The 21,383-nt window shown below is 40.5% G+C and overlaps 1 protein-coding gene across 1 annotated transcript in view; it reads right to left on the reverse strand.

The window, feature by feature from the left end:
- Positions 1–236: 236 nt before the first annotated feature.
- The window catches only part of N4BP1 (NEDD4 binding protein 1), a 77,639-nt gene continuing 56,492 nt past the window's right edge, over positions 237–21,383 (reverse strand). The window contains exons 3-7 of the mRNA XM_004704687.2: positions 15,678–15,808; positions 14,071–14,167; positions 11,674–11,781; positions 7,786–7,893; positions 237–4,430 (exon numbers count right to left, since the gene is read on the reverse strand). Of these exons, the coding sequence (XP_004704744.1) occupies positions 4,082–4,430; positions 7,786–7,893; positions 11,674–11,781; positions 14,071–14,167; positions 15,678–15,808 (793 nt within the window). The 3' untranslated portion in view covers positions 237–4,081. The remainder of the gene's footprint in view (positions 4,431–7,785; positions 7,894–11,673; positions 11,782–14,070; positions 14,168–15,677; positions 15,809–21,383) is intronic.

Genomic DNA, 21,383 nt, shown 5'->3' on the forward strand with positions numbered 1-21,383 from the left:
GGAAGCCCAAGTACAGTGATTGGCTTTGCCAGCAGCCAAGGCCTCTTCCTCAAAACATTTGGCTCAGGTGGTATATGTTGGAGCCTTTCACAAAGGAGAATGGAGAGAGGCAGACACCCACCTGAAGTCTACTACAGCAGAGTTAAGGGATCCCTGAGCACAGTGACAGAAAATGTGATTGCTGATGGTCTTACTGGGCAGGGCTAACAGAAGCTGCAGTCAAGAAAGTGCTGTGCTTGAGTTCAATTGAACAAATGTTTATTGAGCACCTATTAAGTGCAAGGCACTGTGCTAGGTGCCATGAGAAATACAAAGAGCAATCACAGACGGTCCTGCCCTCAAGGAGCTCACAGTCTAGAAAGAGAAGTAAGACACAGAACACAATCAGCTGCAATGACAGAAGCCCAGGTGGCCTGTGCTGAAAGTGGGACACAATGTGCTGTGGGGTCACAGAACACCACGGATTGCTTCAGGTTAAAGGGACCAGGCGAGGATACAGAGGACTCAGGGATGGGTCTCTGCAAGAGAAAGGGCTACTGTGAGGAAATCTGTGGCTGCACTGCAGTGACTGGGTAGAGCTATACAAAGTGGACAGTCCCTTATGGGCGTGAAGGCAGACTATCGTGGCACAAGACTCATGGAAGCTTGAACTTGATGTGCTGGCTAAACAAGTCACAGCTCACTGGGCCAGAAATGTGTTTCTGGAAGGCAGACCTGGCAGCATTGTGGAGTCTAGGGTGGAGTGGGGAGAACTGAGAGGACAACTAATGTTCAAAAGGATGCTTTTGATGACTGGTATGACAAGGAAGGATGCAAGGGACTTTACTGTGTAGGCGGGAAAGGGAGGGAGGAACAGGTGCAGGCCAGGACTGAGGACTGAGTCCCGGATTCCACAGGCTTTCTAGTTTGAGCTGGGAAAACATTCCTGGAGGGCAGGGCTAGCATGAGCACAGTAGTCACTGCAAAGGGCGATAGTAAAGTTAGGAAACAGGATAGTGAAGACTTTCTCATATCGTGGCCCCTGCACCACTGCAAGGAACTTACTGAGGTTGCAGATCTCCAGGTAAGGAATTGTATAGAAATATCTCTTGGAAGCCTGCTTTTTAGGAAAACGCCCTACCCACCATGAGTCCAACAGGTAGACTGACTGACAGAAAAAGGTGCCAAGGACTGGGTTTGTGGTTGGTTGGGGGAGGAGAAGGAAGGCATGATGGACCTCTAGTACTGAGGGGAGGTGTCAGATGCTGTCCTTGCTGCATGTGAATACTGAAAGGGGCTCTGACCTGACACTGGTGACCTTTCCTCAGGGTGGGGCAGTCAGGCCTGTAAACTGGGAAGTGGTAAAATGAACAGAGCTGATTCTTCGGGGCAAATCAAGCTTTGTTGTTGTTGTTAGAGAGACAGCATATGTGTTTTTCTCTTTAAGGTCACAGTGAGATCTCTTTTAGGTCAAAGTCTATTTTATTATGGGTCCTACAACCAGCGAGTACATCCTGTTTCAGAAGACAACACAAGCAAAAAGTCTTTCCTAAGTATCTAAATTTAAAGTAATTAAACATTTTAAAACAAAATATAAATTTTTAGGCAAAAGCCCCGATACAGTGTACTTTGCTTCTGTCCATCACACATTTGAGAAGGGATTACTATTTTTAAAAATTAGATGCAAGCCTGGCTCATTTTGTTTTGTTTTTGAAAAATCCGAATGACTTGGAAAATATAAGGCAGGATAATGAAGAGGTAGATACTGATGAAATGGGATGAGCTGACAACACACTTACCAGGAGCTGAGAGATGGGCTCGGGGACACAGGAGAGGATGGGCACTGACAAGGAAGTGCAGGAGGGCAAGGGGGAGGGGGGTGAGGAGGGAGTGTGAAGAACTCCCAAAGGTGTGTCAGGAGGCTGGCTAGGGTCTGAGGTGAGAAGGGACTTGGCTCATCTTCAGGTACTGAGAGCTGCAGCTACTTTGTGGTTTGGCCATAGTCGGTACTGAGTGTCTGTATGGACACCGTGGAGCCCTCTTTTATATGCCTGGTGCCTCCTCTTTCTCCGAGAGCAGCAGCAGTCAGGCTACAGCTGAGCCTGCCTAGGAATGCTCAGCTACCACCCAGTCGAACAAGCCTCTGTCTCTCGGAGGCGGCGGCCTGGGGCCTGGGAATCATTCAGCTCTACCAGCTATTTAGTTGGAGAACCTCTCTGAGCATGGCAGCTTGTCTAGTGAATGAAGGTGGCACCTCTCCCTAGCACCTGCTTCACAAGGCGGCCATGAGATACAGGGTGGGTAGTCACTATGCATCAAAGGTGGATGGTTTCATTACATACAAAATGAGGGAGCATCATTGTTGATACTACAAACACATTATTATTTCGTCTCAATACTGAGCCTACAGTTCAAAGGAGGCTCAGAGCAGGCAATAAAATTTTTTTCAGGGCGTGATTAACAGGGGGTTTAAGTATTAAAATGGACTAAATTTGATCACACACAAGATCGTCGATTATAATTTGAAATAAGAATGGGCTTTCTGTACTTCTCCCACGTGCTCTCCTGCATCATTCCTTCCCACACCAGAGAACGAGGAAGGGAGTAGGTAGGTAGATCGCCCAGAGACCATACTAAGAACCCAAAAGCTACATAATTCAAAGGTGTTGAGCTAAAACAAAACAAAAAAAAAACTTCTCACCCCTCATCAGTCCTCACCTGGCAACAGAAGCTCAGCTCTCTTCTAGACAGCCCTGGGCCTCAGACTTTGGCAGTCAAGGTGAGACTCCTGTTGTCTCTTCTTTGAAACAGGAGAAATACTGGATTGGCAAGGCTGTGGGAAAACTGGATCAGGAAGGGCACAGATTTATTGTGCTCCACCTCCACTGTGCTTTGAAAATATGACACAAATAAGAGGTGGGAACATTGACTGAAGTCACCTCCTTGGCTGACGGAAGTCTTCTACCTTCTTCATGTGAATAGTTGAGGCTGGGTGAGTTGAACAACATGCCCCAAGAGACATATGGGAAAAACTCAAAGAAAGGGCTGCTTGGGAGGGAGGATACTAGTGAGACAAACACAAGGAAAAAATAAATACAAGGACTCCAGAGTCCCCGAGTGACTTATTGACTTGGTCGTTCTTGGGGATTTGGGGGTTAGGGGGTGGGTGTGGCAAAGCTATACTCAGTCCACATCAGGGCATCATTTCCCGTGGCTGTGGACACTGGCGCAACAATGGAACTCTTCACAAGTTCCTCGTGCCCTACCTTGCCTTCTTACGCAAAAACATTGCTTCCAGGCCAAGTCAGGGACCAGGCCTGGCAAGGGCATCCACATACTGGACAGAGAGTACAGCCCAGCTGGGCCTCTCCACAGCAGTGGACCTGGGCATGCCTGGTGAATACATCAGACCTCAGTTCCCTCTTCTGCTGAGTGAGGGTGGGGGTGGGGGCTAGATGAGCTAAAATATCTCGTAGCCCTGATTTTCTGTAGCTAACCTTTGCCCTGGTCATTAAAAATGAACAAGCACAAGGTGCCATCTAGTGGCAATACTGGTTCACTCTCATAAATGGCTCCCAAGTGCAAAATCCCCTAAGGGCAACCCAACTCCGACTAATTGCTCACAGGTGTCAGGGTCTGAGGGGCACACACTTCATGTTAATGGACTGATAGATCATCGCAAGAAAATATACTTTAAAAGGTCTTTCCTTAAGAAAGAAACTTTTTAAAAAATATTTATTTAGAAAGGCTAATCTTACCCATTTGTCAATATCTTCAGCTTTCAGGAAAATAGTTTAAAAAACATAAAAATACACTCGAGAAGAAACTGCTATTAAACAATTCTGAGCAGGCAGAAAATGTAGACTTTCCTTTTACAGAAAATGGTAAATCTGTAACAGCAGCATCATTTATGTGTAGAAAACAGCTGGCTTTGAAACCCCAGTTTCTTTGATACGTGATCTTTTTTCTATATACTTCAACAGCACTTACACCAGGAAATGGGTATCTTCACATTACGGTGCTCCTCATCAGGTGCAGACAGTGGCCTGAGTCGGCCCGCCAGCCCTGAGCGCTAACTTCTCAAGACCAGCACAGCACCCCTTCAATCCAGCACCATGGCAGAGAGTGCATTCAGGTCTTTCATGTACGGGTGCGCCGCCAAAATGTGGTCGATTTTCAGTCTTTGCTCAGCATCAGGGAAGATCTTCAGAAGGGCGTCCCTCAGCTCGCTGGTCTCTGCAGATGACCTCTGGGTCGGCATGGGCAGATTCTGCTGTATACCGGGACCGAGGGGAAAGTGGGGCTGCTGAGGAAGCCAGTGGCTTGGAAGGGCTCCCTGAATCCGAGCTGGAGGCTGGTGGCTGGTGCTGGTTGCCGGGGCTCCAGGGACTCTGAAGCTGGGGTCAAACATGCCTACATTAGGCAGGGCATTGAGTAGGGGCTGCATATCTCTGTGAATCAAAGGGAGTGCTGGTAAGTTGGGTGATAAAGATGCACGAGAAAGACTTCTACCAAATCTGCTCACAAGACAACTGTAAGGTGCCGATATTGGATGCCTAGGGAAGGAACTGCAAAGGAGTAACTGTTACCAACTCTAGAGTAATAATGAGAAGGAATGACAGCTCTTTATAAGTTGGTCCGTGAAGTTTGATCCACACTTAATATTTACACAGGCCTTAATATTTACACGCAGGCCTCAGATGTCAAAGTTCATCAGAGGACTCCTAAGTAAAGATATTTGAAAGGAAAAAAATGAGACAACCAGCAGTTGTTTAAAGATGACTGGCATATTCAGGGAGGATGGAGGAGGGTGACCTTTGGAAATGAAGTCCTCAGCTCTAGAAGACAAATCAGATTTGAAGGAGAAATGAGTCCCAAGACTACGGAACAAAATCACACTGTCTCTTCTGCAGAAGATTCCTCTGGAGCAAAAAACCCATTCCTGCACTCATACCTACAACTCTCAGAGGACCCTGCTACAGACAGACATGATTAGGTAGAACGTTTCACTGCCTTAAAGAGCTGCAAATGTGTGTCTTCCTCTCAATCTATATCCCCTTAACACTCCAGGCAAATGTTTGCTGGTAAATAAAGTTCAGCATGATTTGGGATAAAGGACCTCTCACTAGGTTATATGACTTGCTGATTAAGTATCTAAGATATTTTAGGTAACTATTTCTGTCACCTGAGAATTCTGAAAATAGAACCAATTACTAGCAATGTGCCTTTATAAATAAGACATTGAAAAAGATGAACACAATACCCTCCAAACTAATAAAGAAAACCTAAATTATCAATCAATTCCAGAAAATAAGCAATAATGCCTTCTCAGTTCAATGGTGAAAGTAAATGAACAGTTCTCCAAAGTATTAATAAATATACACATAGCACACTCCAATTAGATGCCTTTTGACAATGAACAAAAAATGACATTCACACACATTAACAAGCCTAGGAGACATTTGCTAAGTGACTACCCGTCTGAAAAGCTGTCTCTTTGAGCACAAGAAACAGCCCATTCCCTCCTCTCTTAGAATTAAAGAAGAGGGACCCACCTTGGCAGTTTGGTCTTTTGGGAGGACTTGCTTGCTTAGCTTTCATATACTTTATACCATTACTTATTTTAAAGCTTTTCATTTATAAAACAAAATGCCATTTTTAGTTTTCAGAAACACAGAAAAAAGCTCCACTTGGCGGAGCTTTCGTACATTAGGTGAGCATCAGGCAAACTGGCTTGAGTTAGTGCACCGAGTGACGTAACCTGGGAAGGTTCGCTCTGGCTACAGTGGATTTTTTTTGTAAAAGCAGTTTCACTCAAATCTCGTTTTTTATGATGGCCAATTTAAGAAAGCAGTGTGAGGCTATGAAATTTTGTTTCCTGCTTGGGAATAATGCTGCAGAAACTGTTGTGTTGTTGAACACAGCTTACAAGGGCAGCGCTATGGGAAAAGTCTAGTGTACGAGTGGTTTTCTCATTTCAAAAAAGGTGAAAAGTCGACAAACCAGAATGACAAACCTCATTCTGGATATCTGTCAACTTCCCAAACAGATGAAAATATTGACAAAATTTCTGTACCAGTGTTCAAAGACCGACAACGGGCCACTGAAGAGATGGGGAAGTTTTCTGACCTGTCTTGGAGCTTGAGTCAGCAAATTTTAACAAGATTTGGGAATGAGAAAGGCAGTTTTGAAATTTGAGCCTTAGGTTCTGATTGACCAGAAAAAGTGTCAACTGGAAACATGCCTTGCTTTGAAAGAACAGCTCTGAAGTGACCCTGATAGTTTTCCCAAAGTCATTAATGGTGACGAGACATGGTGCTATTCTTATGACCCCAAAAGCAAAAATCAATCAAGCCAGTGGAAGATGCCATCAACATCTCTCCCCAAAAAAGCTCGTCAAATGAAATCAAAGATCAAGACGGTGCTCATTTGTCTTTTTTGATGTGAGGGGCATAGTGCATTTGGAGTTTGTTCCACCAGGTCAGACTGTTAATCAAGCTTTCTCGTATTTAGAGGTTCTGAAAAGATTGCCTGACAGTGTGGGACAAAAAAGACCTGATTTGTGGGAGATGGGGAACTGGTCTTGCCACCATGACAATGCACCTGTTCATGCAGCCATCTCAGTGCTGCCAGTGTTTGGCAATAAACAGCATGCCTTTCTTATCCTACACACCGTACTCACCTGACCTTGCTCCATGCAACTTCTTTTTGTTTCCATGAATGAAGAGGAATATGAAAGGACAGCAATTTGAAGACATAGAAGAGGTGAAGAAAAAACATGAGGGAGGTGCTGTCAACCATCCAAATAGATGAGTTTGAAAAATGTTTCCAAGAATGGAATTGCACAGGCGCCCTCTCCAGCTCGTATTGAGCCGTTCTGAGGGTGCTGGTAGTGACGTAGCAAAAGCCTAGTGCTTAGAGGGGTGGTCAGTATGTGTCACACCTGATCTTCTCCCTGGTGGAGTGCTAAACCACAAAGCCCTGGCAAGGCCTGAGGAAGACCTTTATGTTTGTGAAGGGATCGGACCGATGTGCGTAGGCTGGACACCCGGTCATGAGGAGCCGCGTGGTTCTGTGGTGGAAAGCTTGCTGGGAGCCACGGGCTGCACTGCATGGAGTCGGGCACTGAGCACGATGTCTCTCCACCGTCTTTGACTTAGTTTTAACGTTTTAAAATGTTACAGAAGCAGTATGCACATGGGTGGGTTAGCTGTGTCCCAGGTGCTGCTTTATCTCGGTGAATCTTGAATAACCTTTTTTATATTGGGGGTGTTATGCTGTGATAATGTCTGCGGAGAAATTGATTTCAGCTCACCAAACTGCCAGAGATGACTACATGTTAATGACTTTGCACAGGGAGAACTGAAACAGTGTAATCAAAAGCCAGACATGAAATCAGTGTGATGAAAATCTGGTTCAGAAAGGGGCATTGGATGTTAAGCGTAACTTTTTTTTTGCTGAATTAATTGTAAGAAACACTGACTTCCAAAGTAAAACTTGATGTACTGGCTGATTCCATAGTCCATAACTTTCAGTTTTTACCACTTGCTAGCAATCTTGTATTTCAAATTTAAAAAAGTAATTAAAAAAAAAAAATCAGTTATCCTAAAAAAAAAAAAAAAGAATGGAATTGCAGATTTGACAAATGTATTAAGTGTAATGGAGAGTACTTTGAAGGTGACAGGGTTGTTTTGTAAAAAATTACATACATAGCTTTGAAAAAAGTTCCAGGTTTTTTTGAGTGCCCCCTTGTACAAACAAATTGATTAAAGTACACCTTTAAATACAATCTGAAAAAGGAAATACCTAAGGAAGACATCTTTCTGAAGAAATTCTTCTAATCGAGGTCCATTTCTTCCCAGGGGATCATCAGGAACCATAAATATGTCCCCCACAAAAGTATACTGAAGCAACCTACAACACAGAGAGTATTTACAGTGCTGAAGAAGTAGAGTCCTCAACTGCTACATGAACAGAGAAGAAAATGTCTCACAATAGGTATCTAATCCCAAAGCAATGTCTGCTTATAATTTCTGGGGCTGTATACTTGTTTGAAGAGCAAAAACAAAACAAATGAAAAACCTCAAGTTTTTCTTTCTTATGGACACAAATACAATAGAGTAAGAAACTAGATGGGCTGGCTCTCACATGCCTTATAGCATTTTTCAGATATTTTTCTTGTTAAAGTTTTCTTTATATATAACATTCACTACAACTTAAAAACCCAAGAATTTAAAAAAGTTTTGATAAAAAATTCACATAGCTAAGTTGCTTTTTAAAAGATTTGTACACACATGATCACAATCCATTCTAGTGCTCTGTCCTCCCTTCCATATCCATTATTTGCTCCTTAATTCTCCCCAGCCCCTTAAACCATTGCATCAGTTATTGTCTCTATGCAGTCACTCTTTCTGTGCTTCATAAACTAGAAAACCTAACAGAAAAACAAAAACAGAATAAAACAAAATGAAAATAATAATATAAAGAGTAAGAAATAAAAGACCATCAGCAATATTTTTAAAAGCCTGGGAAGAAATTTCTGTCGTGACACAAGCAAGAAATATTTAAATCTAGAGCAAATTCAGGTTGGGTCAAGGAGGAGGTCATCTGACCAAGTATCATATTACACTGTAGTTCCATCCATGATAATCAAGTTTACAAGAATCTCTTCACAGCAAAGCTGTTCACATCCCTTGACGTGGCCAGAAGGGAACTGTCAGAGGCTTAATCTGTCTAGATACTCTGCAGATAGATTTGGGGCTCTCACTATCCTCCACTGCCTTTTACACATTCGGTTTAAAAAAAACCCAACAATGATTGTAAGAACACAAGCGCTGTTATGATGAAATCAGTAATGAACGTGCCTGTAAACAAACTCATTGAAGATAGTCTTTTACAAAAAGGATAATAATACAGTAAGTGAATACGGCATTATCCGTCAAGTCTGGAGAAAGTGCAAAAACAAAAAAATAGCCTATGCGCCTGTATTGCTGCCGAGGCCTCCACTTCTGATTTGCTTTTATGAATTTCCAAGTCCTGAGTTCGTTTGACTGCCCTGCGTAGTGGAACTTAAATCCTCCATGCAGCATACTACAGGTGATAATGTCCACTAAACACTGAACAGAAATATGTCCTAGAAGATGGTTGATAGTGGCTGTCGAGTCTGTTGCAACCCAGTAGAACACATGCAGAGAACTTCTGCAGAGCATTTTCAAGGCTATTATCTTTCAGAGGAAGACTACCAAGGCCTGCCTTCCAAGATGCCTCTATGTGGGCTTGAACCACCAATCTTTCAGTTGTAGTCTAAGCTGAACCATGTGTGCCACTCAACCACACGATCCTAAGACAATGAATGGTTAAATATGTTCAGAAAGTAAACCACCAATTATCAGTTTAATTATCAACCTCAGCTTCTCAAAAGCATTTGATCAAAATGTATATAGTAATTAAACGTGATGTGGGTATTTATAGATGAAAACTGTACCCGAAAAATCTAATAATTTAGCAAATTGTACAGGTTTCACATGGGCACACTTTAAATGTCCTAGAATTCTTTTTTTTTCGCAGTTACCCATAATTTGTCATGGTCCTCATAGTCAAATGACTTTGCATAATCAATGAAACAAAGGCAAGGATCTTTCTGGTATTCTCTGCTTTCAGCCAAGATGTGTCTGATGGCAGCAAAGTTATTCCTTATTCTACATCCTCTTCTGAATCTCGCTTGAAGTTCTGGCAGTTCTATGCAGATATATAGCTATAGCTGTTTTAAAATTATCTTCAGAAAAATATAACTTGTATGTGTTATCAATGGTGTTGTTTGATAATTTCTGCATTCTGTCAGGTCACTTTTCTTTGGAATGGGTACAGATAAGGGCTTCTTCTAGTCGACTGGCTAGGGAGTTGTCTCCCACATTTCTTGGCATAGACTTGTGAGTATCCCAATGCTGTACTAATTTGTTGAAACCTTTCAATTGATATTCCATCAATTTCTGGAGTCTTTTCAGCAATGCAGCTTGAACTTCTCCTTTGGTTCTTAATCACGTTTATCTTTCTACTGAGCAATTAAACCAAGAAGACGGACTACATGAAGAATGTGCTACCAGGATTAGAGGATGGTTTACTAACAACCTGGACTATGCAAATGACAGAACTCTTGCTGAAAGAGAACTGGAAGTACTTACTGATAAAGATCCAAGATTAAGTCTTCAATATGGATTACATCTTTACATAAAGAAAACAAAAATTCTAACAACTACACTAATACACAGCATCATCATAAACAAAGAAAAAGATTGCTGTCAAGGATTTCGTTCTACTTGGATCCCATGTGAACACCCATGGAAACAGCTGTCAAGAAATAAAATGACTACTGCACGGGAGCACGTCTGTCACAGAAGATCTCTTTATATAAAGTGTTCAGAAGCAATTAAGTCATTTTGACAGTCACAGTGTGCCTGATGCAAGTCATGGTATCTTGAATTGGATCCATATGCACGTTAAAGCTGGACAATGAGGGACCAAAGAAGATATATTAGGTACGCATGGACTGTCAGAAAAAATAAACAAATCTGTTTCAAAAGAAGTGCAGCCAGAATACTCCATTGAAAAGGGGATGGCAAGACTTTGTGTCACATACTTTAAATATGTTATCAGAAAGGAGCACAGTGCCGGGTAAAGGAGAAATGAAGTGGAAAAGAGAAATTGTCGACAAGAGATAGTGGCTGCAACAACTGGCTACAGTGACTGTGTGAACAGCACAAGATTTAGATACATTTTGTCCTGTTGCGTAGGAGTTTGCTATGAGCTGAACCAACTCGATGGCACCGACCACCACCACCACCACCACCACTACTGACCAATGCTTTTTGTTTTAAATAACTAGTCAGGAGATACTTATTCACAAAAAGTCTTGAAAGCCAGTATTTAACAACCATACTGTTTTCAGCATCATCACAAGTTAAAAAAAAAAAAAGCGCGTGAATGCCAAACTCTTTGTTGTTTTGCATGCTATCCAAACGTATTTTCAATCACTGAAGAACTAGCTAAAGAAAAGCACCAAATATTAAAAAGTAGAGAGACAACCAACCTCCAAGAAGTAGAACTCATCAGCATATATTGATTGGGTCCTATCCTCTTGCTGGAATGTCAGCCTCACCTGAGCTCTGTATGGAGGTCTGCTCCATTACACACGTAAGAGAGTTAACTGAGTCACAGAAATGTGCCCTTGTTCATGGAAGGCTGCAGCAACTAATCTTTTAAGTCAGAGTGGAAATGTGCTCCAGTTTTTCAATGGTTGATCTTTCATAAGTATATCCTCAGGCCTTTCTCCAAGGTGAATCTGGGTGGATTTGAACCTTCAAACTGTTGGTTAACAGCGGAATACATTAAATGTCTGTATTGCTTAGGGACTAGCATCTGTAGACAGCCTGACGTTAGCAGAACATATCCGTGTGTCTAGTGTCTGTTTTAAAAACCTGAAAACAACTCAACATCTAAAAAGCTCACAAAGCACTTGCTGGCTTTCCTTCTTCCTGCTGTGCTCTCCCACTTCCTCAGAGGGGCCAGCCATCCCAGAAACAAATTTTTAGGATAATATATAGCCCCCTTTACTATAAGCCCAAGGTGGACAAAATGTAAACAGAAAATAAACAACAACATAGCATTCTTCACTAAAGACAAAGAAGAAAATATTACCTTTTTGTAATAATTTCTCTCCAAGAGACTGACTCGGTCACAAATTCTCTGAAGTTATCATTTGTTACAATTATGCCACCAGTTTTGTCTGCTAAGTGTAGCAGGAACCTATGGTAATATAAACAGAGGTTACGACCCCAGCTTAAAGAAGTTGTGTGACAAGAAAATAAAGATTTCCTCTTCACAAGAAAAGCCTCAAAGAATTTAACTGTTAGGGAGCAGACAAGTTATGTGCCTGCCAACTGAGAATCAATCAGAGATGTTGAATAGCTCTGAAATTATTTGTATGGCTATCAAAGGAAGACTTATCTAATTTTCCTTGATGATCTCAGCTATAAGGTATGCATTTTTCTAGAAACATATATTATTAATAATATAGTAGTAATAAGATGATAGCTGCAATCTGGACCAAAGAATAACGCTGATGGGCTGTGAGATTCTATCCAGTTTGGGTCTCAGAGACACTGCTTAGCAGATTAGCCTTACTGTTATTTTTCTTTCTTTAAATTCATAGGTTCACATTTTCTGATCTGACTTAAGAGTCATTTAAATACATTTATACAAAAAAATACATGGTGAAAAGGGCAAGAAATAGGCATTAAAGAGAAATCCTATTCTGCCGCTGGAAATTACTCATGTTCAAACTCCTTTAATGAATGAGAAATGTGTGGGCCAAGAAGGGCTTTATCCCCATCTGTTTAAGGCAATGTAGACAAACAGAATAGAACAATAAATTAAAAGTATCAGTGAAGCATAAGCAATGTATTTTATTGTCAATCATGAATACTCAAGATGGGATTAAAAAACACTTCATTACTTTTAGCTATCAGTATACCTTGCAAATCATTTACTAATGAACATTTTTCAAATAATTTCTAAGTGCCTATGAATTCAAATTCTGCTTGTATGAGAACAAAGCTGCAGTGGTTTCTCATGAGCTCAGAAGCCAGGCTGCTTTTCCAGCTGACCACTAAGGGTTCCTATTAAGGGTATCAGGGTTGTGGAGCACAAAGTGCCTACCTATCCCTGCCTCGCAGTACCTTCTGATCCCTTCTCTCTCCACTTCTACCCACAGTGCTTATTCATGTTTCCCCCCGACTCTCCCTATCAGATCTTGTCTCACACCAGCCTAGAGAAGAGCAAGGGCTGAGACAAGAAAGCCTTTTGGACCCTTTGTTGAGTAAATGTCTGTTGCCATCTCAAGTTTCTCCTCACACCCAACCCCTGTTATCTTTGACCCATTCAACTATCATTCACAGCATGGGTCATGAGCAAAATACTCTGATTTCTCTTAGTGGCGGTGAACTTGGTGGACATTGACGCAAAAACACCAGAAGACCTGTGATAATAAACACTATTTTTAAAAGGCCAAATGATAGTAAACGGAAAATGAAGGTGAGGGACAGAATAAGCTGTCACCATTTATGTTCCCAGAAGTCAAGAGACTTGCTCTTCTTGATTTCACCCAACTGGAAGATTTCATGATAGGTCCTAGTGCTATGAGTGGGGTCTAGAATGTCTATACTCAACCATCACAACACTCCCCTCTTTTAGTTGTGTGCCCACCTCTAGCGCATACATTCCTTAAAGGAGGGCATATGCCTTCATCTTATGTCCTTGGAAATTGGCTCTGCACTTTGGACTTGGTTTTAAAACTTAGAAGAAGAAAGAAAAAAAAGTAAGTGAGACTAAAGCTTGTTTTCTCAAATACACCAGCACCTGCTTTATAAGTGGCATAATCTTAAGAAAGGCAGCTTGCTCCTACCATGTCAGGGGTGGTTGAGTTCATCTTCTATTATGCAGAGGTAACATTGAGCACCCAACCCTTTCAATAATAGACTAAGTCACAGACCAACACTAGACCAGGAGGTAGATAAAGCTTGAAAACCACTCCACACACCCCTGCCACCCATGAACTTTATTTTATTTAGCACGGGTTCCCAGACCAGGAATAAACTTTATCTTACTCCCTTGGCTGAGTTGTGCAGCACCACAGCAACACACATGCCCCGAATGATAGATGATTGGTGGTTATGCACGAGACTGAAAACCACTCTTGAGATTGCAACATGGTGACAAGATAGACCAAAATACAAGTATTATTTTTCCCATGCACAAAAAAAGGAGAAAGATATAGTATCTGCATTTATTTATAGATTCTAGACTATGTTTTATTAAAATACAAAAACTCAGTTTTTTGGTGTTCCTAAATTCATACCATCGTTGAACAATCCTCATGATCTAAAAATTAAAATTCTCAAACCTTGAAACAGTGAGTCCTTTAAAAGCATACCCCCTGCCCCAAAGTGTTGGTTTAGATATTCAACAATTAACTGCCTACTGGTTGGCTCCGTATCACTCCACACCTACCTTAAAAAAGGAAATAACCTTTCATACCTATCATCATGTGAAGCAATTCTTTCTCCAAAGACCATCCGTGCAGGCGTTAAAGATAATATTCCGAGTTCCTGGAGTTGGGTTAAGAAGTGTTGTTCTGTTCATGGAATAAGGAAATAGACATTCAAAATCAAGCTAATTCCCCAGACATTTAACTAAATGAAAGTACACCCAAATGACTGACCTAGTGAGATATGAGAAGTCCTTTTCTCTACCAACTTGAGAAGACTCAATTTTACTAACTCACTGGAGTGTGTGTGTGTGTGTGTGTGTGTGTGTGTGAATTAAGACTCATACTAAGGCAAATACAATGTATGATTTTGGCTATTTGTAAAAACCTAAGTAGGTTCAATTCACTTCCTTCTTAAATTAAGAAAACCATAGACCTATATTTAATAAGCCCAAGCATCAAAAACTCTTTCGAAGCCCTATTAAGAAAGAACAAAGTAGAGAACAAAGAGAGGGCAGGGTGGGAACAGGAGAGAGTAGCTGAAACGAGGCGGTGGGAGAAGCAACCTGCTGAAGCCCCATTCCAAGAAAGGCTGCCTTAGTCCTTATTCCAAGAGTGTAAAAATCTCCCTTCAGCTTACTTGCTGTCCACCCCATGTTAGTTTATCTGTACAAATATTGACTGATTTTCATGGAGGTGAGTAGTGCTAGAGAAGAAAAAGAGGCCAAGACCACATTTAAGAAAACCAGTAAGGGGCAAAAAGAAGCTAAAGGTCTATAATTCCTGTACCAGCACTCCCTACGTCAGAACTCACTACTGATCTAAGCAAAAATATTCAAATACAGTGTTTTATTTCCCTGAGCTATACAGAATATAGGGAGCCCTGGTAGCCTCAGAAATCCATCCTGTTCTATAGGATTGTTATGAGTCGGCATCAACTAGATGGCGATGTGTTATACAGAATATATGAAATGCAAGACTGTTTCAGAAATCCAGTTGCAAAAATAACTACAGTAAATGAGTGGATCTGTCCGTACTTTGTATTTCTCAAGTACTTTGTATTAGGACAAATACCCTTCTACAGTGTTTGGATGAATTTGGAAAATTTAGCTTCACCATTTATACCTCATTAGCGACTAAGCTTCATTTGCTGTTTAGTGTGCTGGGTATCTCCTAATCACTCCAACAAATTGACCTGCCTGGCATAGTCTTCTCATGACCTAAGAAACAAATATCCAGTGCATGCTGTCAAACAGACCACCAAATCGACAGGTAACAAGATATTTACCTGAGGATATCAAGTGACCATTTAAAAAAAACACGATCTAAACATGTGCAATTCACTTTTTAAAACAGTCAAAAGGAAAACTTTTAAGCTGTATAATGACTTTCAATTTAACTTTCTGCGTCAACTTTGCAACTCTACTCCAGGCATTTCTTATGCTCTGTCTCTTTTCAATTGATGCATTACAGTAACTATGAGCTTTAATATACTGGTGAAAAAACATCAAAGAAATCAAAGCACAGGGAGACTTAAGAATAGTTTTTTTTTTAAAGCATGTTGGTACGTGGCTGGATTCTAAGTGTTATGTGTTGCAATTATAAACCAATTCAGTAAACATCTAATTAGAGATCTGGATAAGCCAGTTGGCCTCACCTGTGACATTAGGATCACGCCTTGTTCTCCACTGAGGGACAAATACAGTGATGTTTCTGTTGCCAAGCTTCCAAAAATATTCAACCGCAATTGCGATTCCACGACAAGAAAAGAACTTTTGCAAACCATGCCTGTATGAAAAGCAAGTAAAATTAATTTCAGTTACACATGTTTAAAGCATATTAATTTTCACCAAGAAAAAGTGCAAAGGTAAAATCTACATAGATTGGACAGGAAAGAAAAAACAAAACAATTAAAACATAATATTTCTTTTTTAATCATTTTATTGGGAGCTCTTACAGATTAACATTCCATAGTTCAATCACATGAAGCAGTATTGTATAATTGCTACCACAATCAGTTTCAACAAAACATTTGCTTTCTTCTTGAACTCCTTAATAGGATCTCCCCTTTATCCCCTCCCTTCCTCACCCCACCCCCAATAAAATGCTTTAATACCATTTTTGGGTATTAAATTGCATGGCCTCCTGCTTTACAAAAACCAAGAAAGAATCCATTGTAAGAGCTGCAATTTTTAATACAGTTTTATAAGTCATCTTGTATTTTGATTAATCTAAACACATGTGCTATTGTGATAAGACAGTTTGAGCTCTTTGGTAATGTTTGATTATTGTACTTTTATTTTCTTAAAATTAAAAACATATTCTACTGGAGGGAAATACAATTTTTAAGTCTTGCTTCAAATATGACTTCTAACATCTTTGTGACTCTTCACTCATAATTTTGTTGCTGAAACACTTTAGCAGCTATGACAACTACTCCCACTGACTGTGTTGGAGGAAAGAAATGATGTGGCATAATCACCCCAACTTCCAAAAGGCTGCTGCCGCCTCTTGCTCCAGGAAACCCAGTTTCCTTTTCTGGAGAACTAAGAAACCTGCCTGGGTCACAGCTTTTAGGGAACAAGCTGAAAACAGAACTCAGATGAAACAAAGAGGTACATAAAAGTGGTTTTGTAGAAGCAGAAATGCAGAGGAAAATAAACTAAATAGGGACAGTATTGATGAAGGTTCAAACTTCTCTAGAACAAGCCAGATCAACCTGATAATACTTGGTTTCTCTGCAACCATTCACTCTGCTGTGCAAAGCAGGCACAGACAGCTATCAATGAACGAGTGAGGCTGCGATGGTGGGCCAGATTTGGCCCATACATTTGTGGGTCCTGGTCTGGAGGATTAAAAAACAGTCCTCCCACCAAAGGATCTGGTGACAAATTTCAAAAGAAACTATGAAAATTGTTTTTCAAAGTTCTAAATTCTGCAAGCAGTAATCCATTTGTCAGTGTTACTATCCATAGGAAAAGGAAAGATCAAGATTCAAAACTGTGATGCTATAATTTATGATAGCAAAATCTATCTCACTGAGGTAGTGAGTATCCATTAAACCTTATGCCAGTGCCTTCTGCACCTTCATTTCTTGTCTTCTCTTCACCTGTTCTGGCCTGAAACAAATTCATGGTTATTTGCTTCACTTGAAATTTCTACCATCTCAAGCACAGCACAAAGTCAAACCGAAGCTCTTTTAATTCCAGCCTACCCTACCAACTCCAGTTATCGACTGACCAGGTGCACTAGGGACCTTGGATCCTGCTCAAGGCCTTCAACAACAGCTCTATCCTTCTAGATAAGTTGTGGTCCCTTCCACATCTGAATGCTCAGAAGGGATCTAGCCACGTGAACTTCCCACTACCATGAGCCAACCTTCTTGGTTTGGGCCAGGTTGTTTGGCCATGTCACTTCTTTTTCTTGCTGTTTCTTACCTTTTTCTTATGTTGCTTTCAATTGGTGTGCAATGCTCTGACACTTTCCCCTGGCTCCCTCTTCAAATCCTTTCAGGGCTCAATTCCAGTCCCTCTTCTTCTATGAAGCCTTTTCCAGACAAGGTGACTCAATCATCTCCCTTCCTCTCCTCTGACTTCCTATTCTGTGCTGTGCACTAGACTCAGTGCTAGAGAGACGGGCTGGAATTTGGATTCCCGTTAGAGATGGAAAGAGTGAAGCCCGGAGGCAGAGCACCTGCCCCTGGTTGGTAAGAAGATGATAGGGTGAGCTGAGCTCAGGCTCGGGTTTTCTCAGTCCCAGGTCAGGGCTCTTCTCACTACCCAGAGCAGTCTTGTCACCCCAACTATTTCTGTGTATTGGCTGGACGCCTGGGAGACAAGCCACAGAGTAAGAGACTCAGAAAAGCTTCTTCTACACTCCTCAATTTAAGACAATACGAAGAGACTGACCAGGCTGCAAGTCTCTACAAAACCCACAATATTATTGCCTACTGATTGTTGGAAAAATCAAGGGGATGTGAATGTTTAATTCTCATAAGGAAATGCACTGAAAACAGTACATTATAAAGTGTCTCCTTTTAATCAGATAAAAGCATGCATTAATTCCCTTTCCTCTTTTCTTAAAATGCTTCTTCTGTTGAAGACAATAGAAGGTGCATGGAGTAGAATATCTAGTTGAATCCTGAGGAAAATGGCGGGATATGGAAACACGGTGAAATCCTGTGGCCCTAAGTGCAGCATGCTGGGGAGTGGGGGCATGGGGAAGCAAAAGTAGTTTCTAGAAACATATGCTCTAAACGGATTTTCAAAGTGCTCTCCTTGGTAATAAGGAACAATTTTTGATACCATGAAAAGTCTCTAAAGTTAACCAGCTGTTCAAAATTCTGGAGAACAAGCAGCTTTTACCTAGAACATTAGATTATAGGGGGAAATTAAGTGAAGCAAAATCACTGTCCTCAAAACAATAGTGGTTCTACCAAGGGTATGATGTTCCACTTCAAACCTGATATCCTGACCAAAAAAATCTGCTTCATCATCACTGCTTCCAATGCCCTCTGCAATCAAATCAGAGAGCTCTGACAGATAAACCAGAATAAAATTCTGATTCAAAGACAATGTATAAACATACATACATACACTTGAACACACTTCACAGACAGTAATACTACTACTATACTTCTGGAAGGTCAAAGCTCTGGGGCTCCCAACTCTAAATGCATTAAACACAAGTATTAAGCCTGTGAAGTAGGTGTGCCAGCTCTCAAGAGGCATACATTCCTATTTATGTGCTGAGATGGAGGAAATTTGTCTGTCTCAGAGATGATTTCACTTGTTAGTGGGTAAACTAATCCAGGGCAGTCTGTCCCGAGGGAAACCACTTAACATGACTTGTATAGACCCCAATGGGAGAGTCCACCAGTAGTATGTTGCTAATCATGTTTTTAAAAAACAAACAAACAAAAAACCACCTTGATTCCCCTTCCGCCCTTGGCCACCCAGGCCTTGTGCTATATTTGGACTTAGAATTTTTGCTTTTCAAGGAGTGTGGCATTCTTCATAGGCCACATCAGAAAGATTTGATTTGGAAATCTTTCTAAGTGAACCTCTTAAGCATCGGATGCAGGTTAAAGGAACTGAAATGCTTAATTGGGCTTAAAACAGAAGAAACACCCTAGTAAGAAGAAACAGCTGACTGCTATTCCAATGTTGTAAATTTTGAAATCATTGGGCTTTGGATTCAAATCCATTGCTTTCAAAACCTTGCCCAATAATCAACAACTTAAGACCAATGTATATTTGCTATTTTCATATTTTCTTTGCTTTTTGTGACGTCTTAGTTCTGAAAACATAGTGAATGAGCGTTACTGAAATTTTTGTGTCTAACCAATATTTTCTTAAGCAGTTTCACTCAAGTTTTTAATCTATAGTGTAGTAAGTTTTCCTATATATGCATGCTTTCCTTGATATTTCAAATTCTATATCACTGCCTAGATTATTAATAATATTGCCTAGGTTAATAATATTAATATTACATGCTTCTTGCAGTTTACCTATATTATTTCTCAAGAAGTTGATAATGCTGTCTCTAAAGTGGATTGGGGATATATACAAACCTTAAATATATGAATAGATTTTGAGTACAAATGTACCAGTAATTATAAGCCCTAATTTAAGAACAATTAGTTCTTATGATTTGGCACTGCTTGCTACTTCTCCTCATGAAGAGACTATTAAAGAAACATAGATGCAAAACATGGTGAAGAAATCATGGTGCCCAGCTTTCCAAAAAATAGTGTCCAGTTCTTAAAGAAGCCATATAAGTGAGTGTCAACTAAGTCCACATGGAAGAAGCACGCCCACCTGGGTGATCCAAGGAATGTAAATTAAAAACAAAAAAACAAAAACAAGACCAGGGGAGAGAATTGTACAGTTTACATCTGACTACCGGTTTGCAGAAGACTATAGATGGCGGGGAAATCCCAAAATCCATTTGTAGAATCCCCACATGGATCAAGCCTCCACTAAAACTCCCTCATATCACTGACTATATATATCACAGATGGTAATAGTTTCTTTTTTTTTAATTGAAATAAACTTCATGAACTTCACTAAAAATTTCATGGCTGTTTTTATCTGGGCTCCAGGTTCTACAATCAAATTGCTAAGAGAAGACGGCCCACACTGCCCTTTCCCAAGCCATGAGGTAACTGGAGCAGAAATAAAAGTATCTTTTCCTCCCCCACGTGTTTTGTTTCTAGGGCTTTTATTCTAGAAGCTGACTTTTGAATTCTGAGATGATGCCTGTGAGGTTGGGGAGAAATAGGGAGCTTATGGTAATAGATACATGCAGAAAATGATCCGAAATGGAACATGGGGATGATTTCACAACTCCTTAATGTAGCTAAAACATTGAATTGTATGGTGCGTGAGTCATAAGTCAAAAGTTTAAAATAAGAGATACATTCTTGTTTTCACACAATAGCTAATTTTGTTTTCATACAATGGCTAACAAGTTGTGACACCTGATTATTTTCCACATTATAGCAGGGAATCAATCAGAAGGAAGGGTATACAATTGGAGGGCACATTGATTGGCAACAGACACCTGAGGAAAACTCAAGTTAGAACCAGATAAAGTAGTGTGATGAAACAGTGAAAACTCTTTGAGAGTTAGCCAGGAAAATGTAATTTCCTTCTACATTTAAAATATAGCCTGTAATCCTGTTTTAGAAAGACGATTAAAACACATAGCTATGGAAAATTAAAGAACACATCTCATTTACATGGAAAAATATTGGCCCATCATTCAGGTGTTCTGCTGCATACCACAAACCATTTCTTTTCATTCATCATAGTGACAAAAGGGGAAACTAAGTAGAAATATACACAGCAGAATAAAATAGGGCATTTTAAAATTTTTTCATGGATGTGTATGAGATGCAGATCTCATGGTGGATAGGCAAATAAACAAAGGCTTTGCAGAAATTCGGGGATGGGTGGGCTGACTGCTGTAGGGTGAAATTCAAATGAACAAATCTTATTGCTTAAGGGCTCTAATTTCCTTTAGACTATTTCCTTCCAAACCAGCTAGGTCAAATGAGTGAGGTTTACTCATCAGTGCTTGAGCAACCTGATGTTGCCAAGTTCTGAAAACCCCAACCTCAACTTCTGTGGGAGGAGATGAGGCGTATCGTGACTTTCGTCAAATTGTATGTGTTTAAAGCTCCAACCTGTGTATCCGTGGACAAGACTTTGAAGTATTTCGACCCCTCCATTTCTTTTTCTTTTTTTTAAACATTTTATTTATTAGGGGCTCATACAACTCTTATCACAATCCATACACACATCAATTGTGTAAAGCGCATTTGTACTTCATCCTCAAAACATTTTCTCTCCACTTAAAC

The sequence above is a fragment of the Echinops telfairi genome, unplaced genomic scaffold, assembly GCF_000313985.2.
Source record: "Echinops telfairi isolate 266 unplaced genomic scaffold, ASM31398v2 ScPeMD7_2291;HRSCAF=2852, whole genome shotgun sequence".
Lineage (NCBI taxonomy): Eukaryota > Metazoa > Chordata > Mammalia > Afrosoricida > Tenrecidae > Echinops > Echinops telfairi.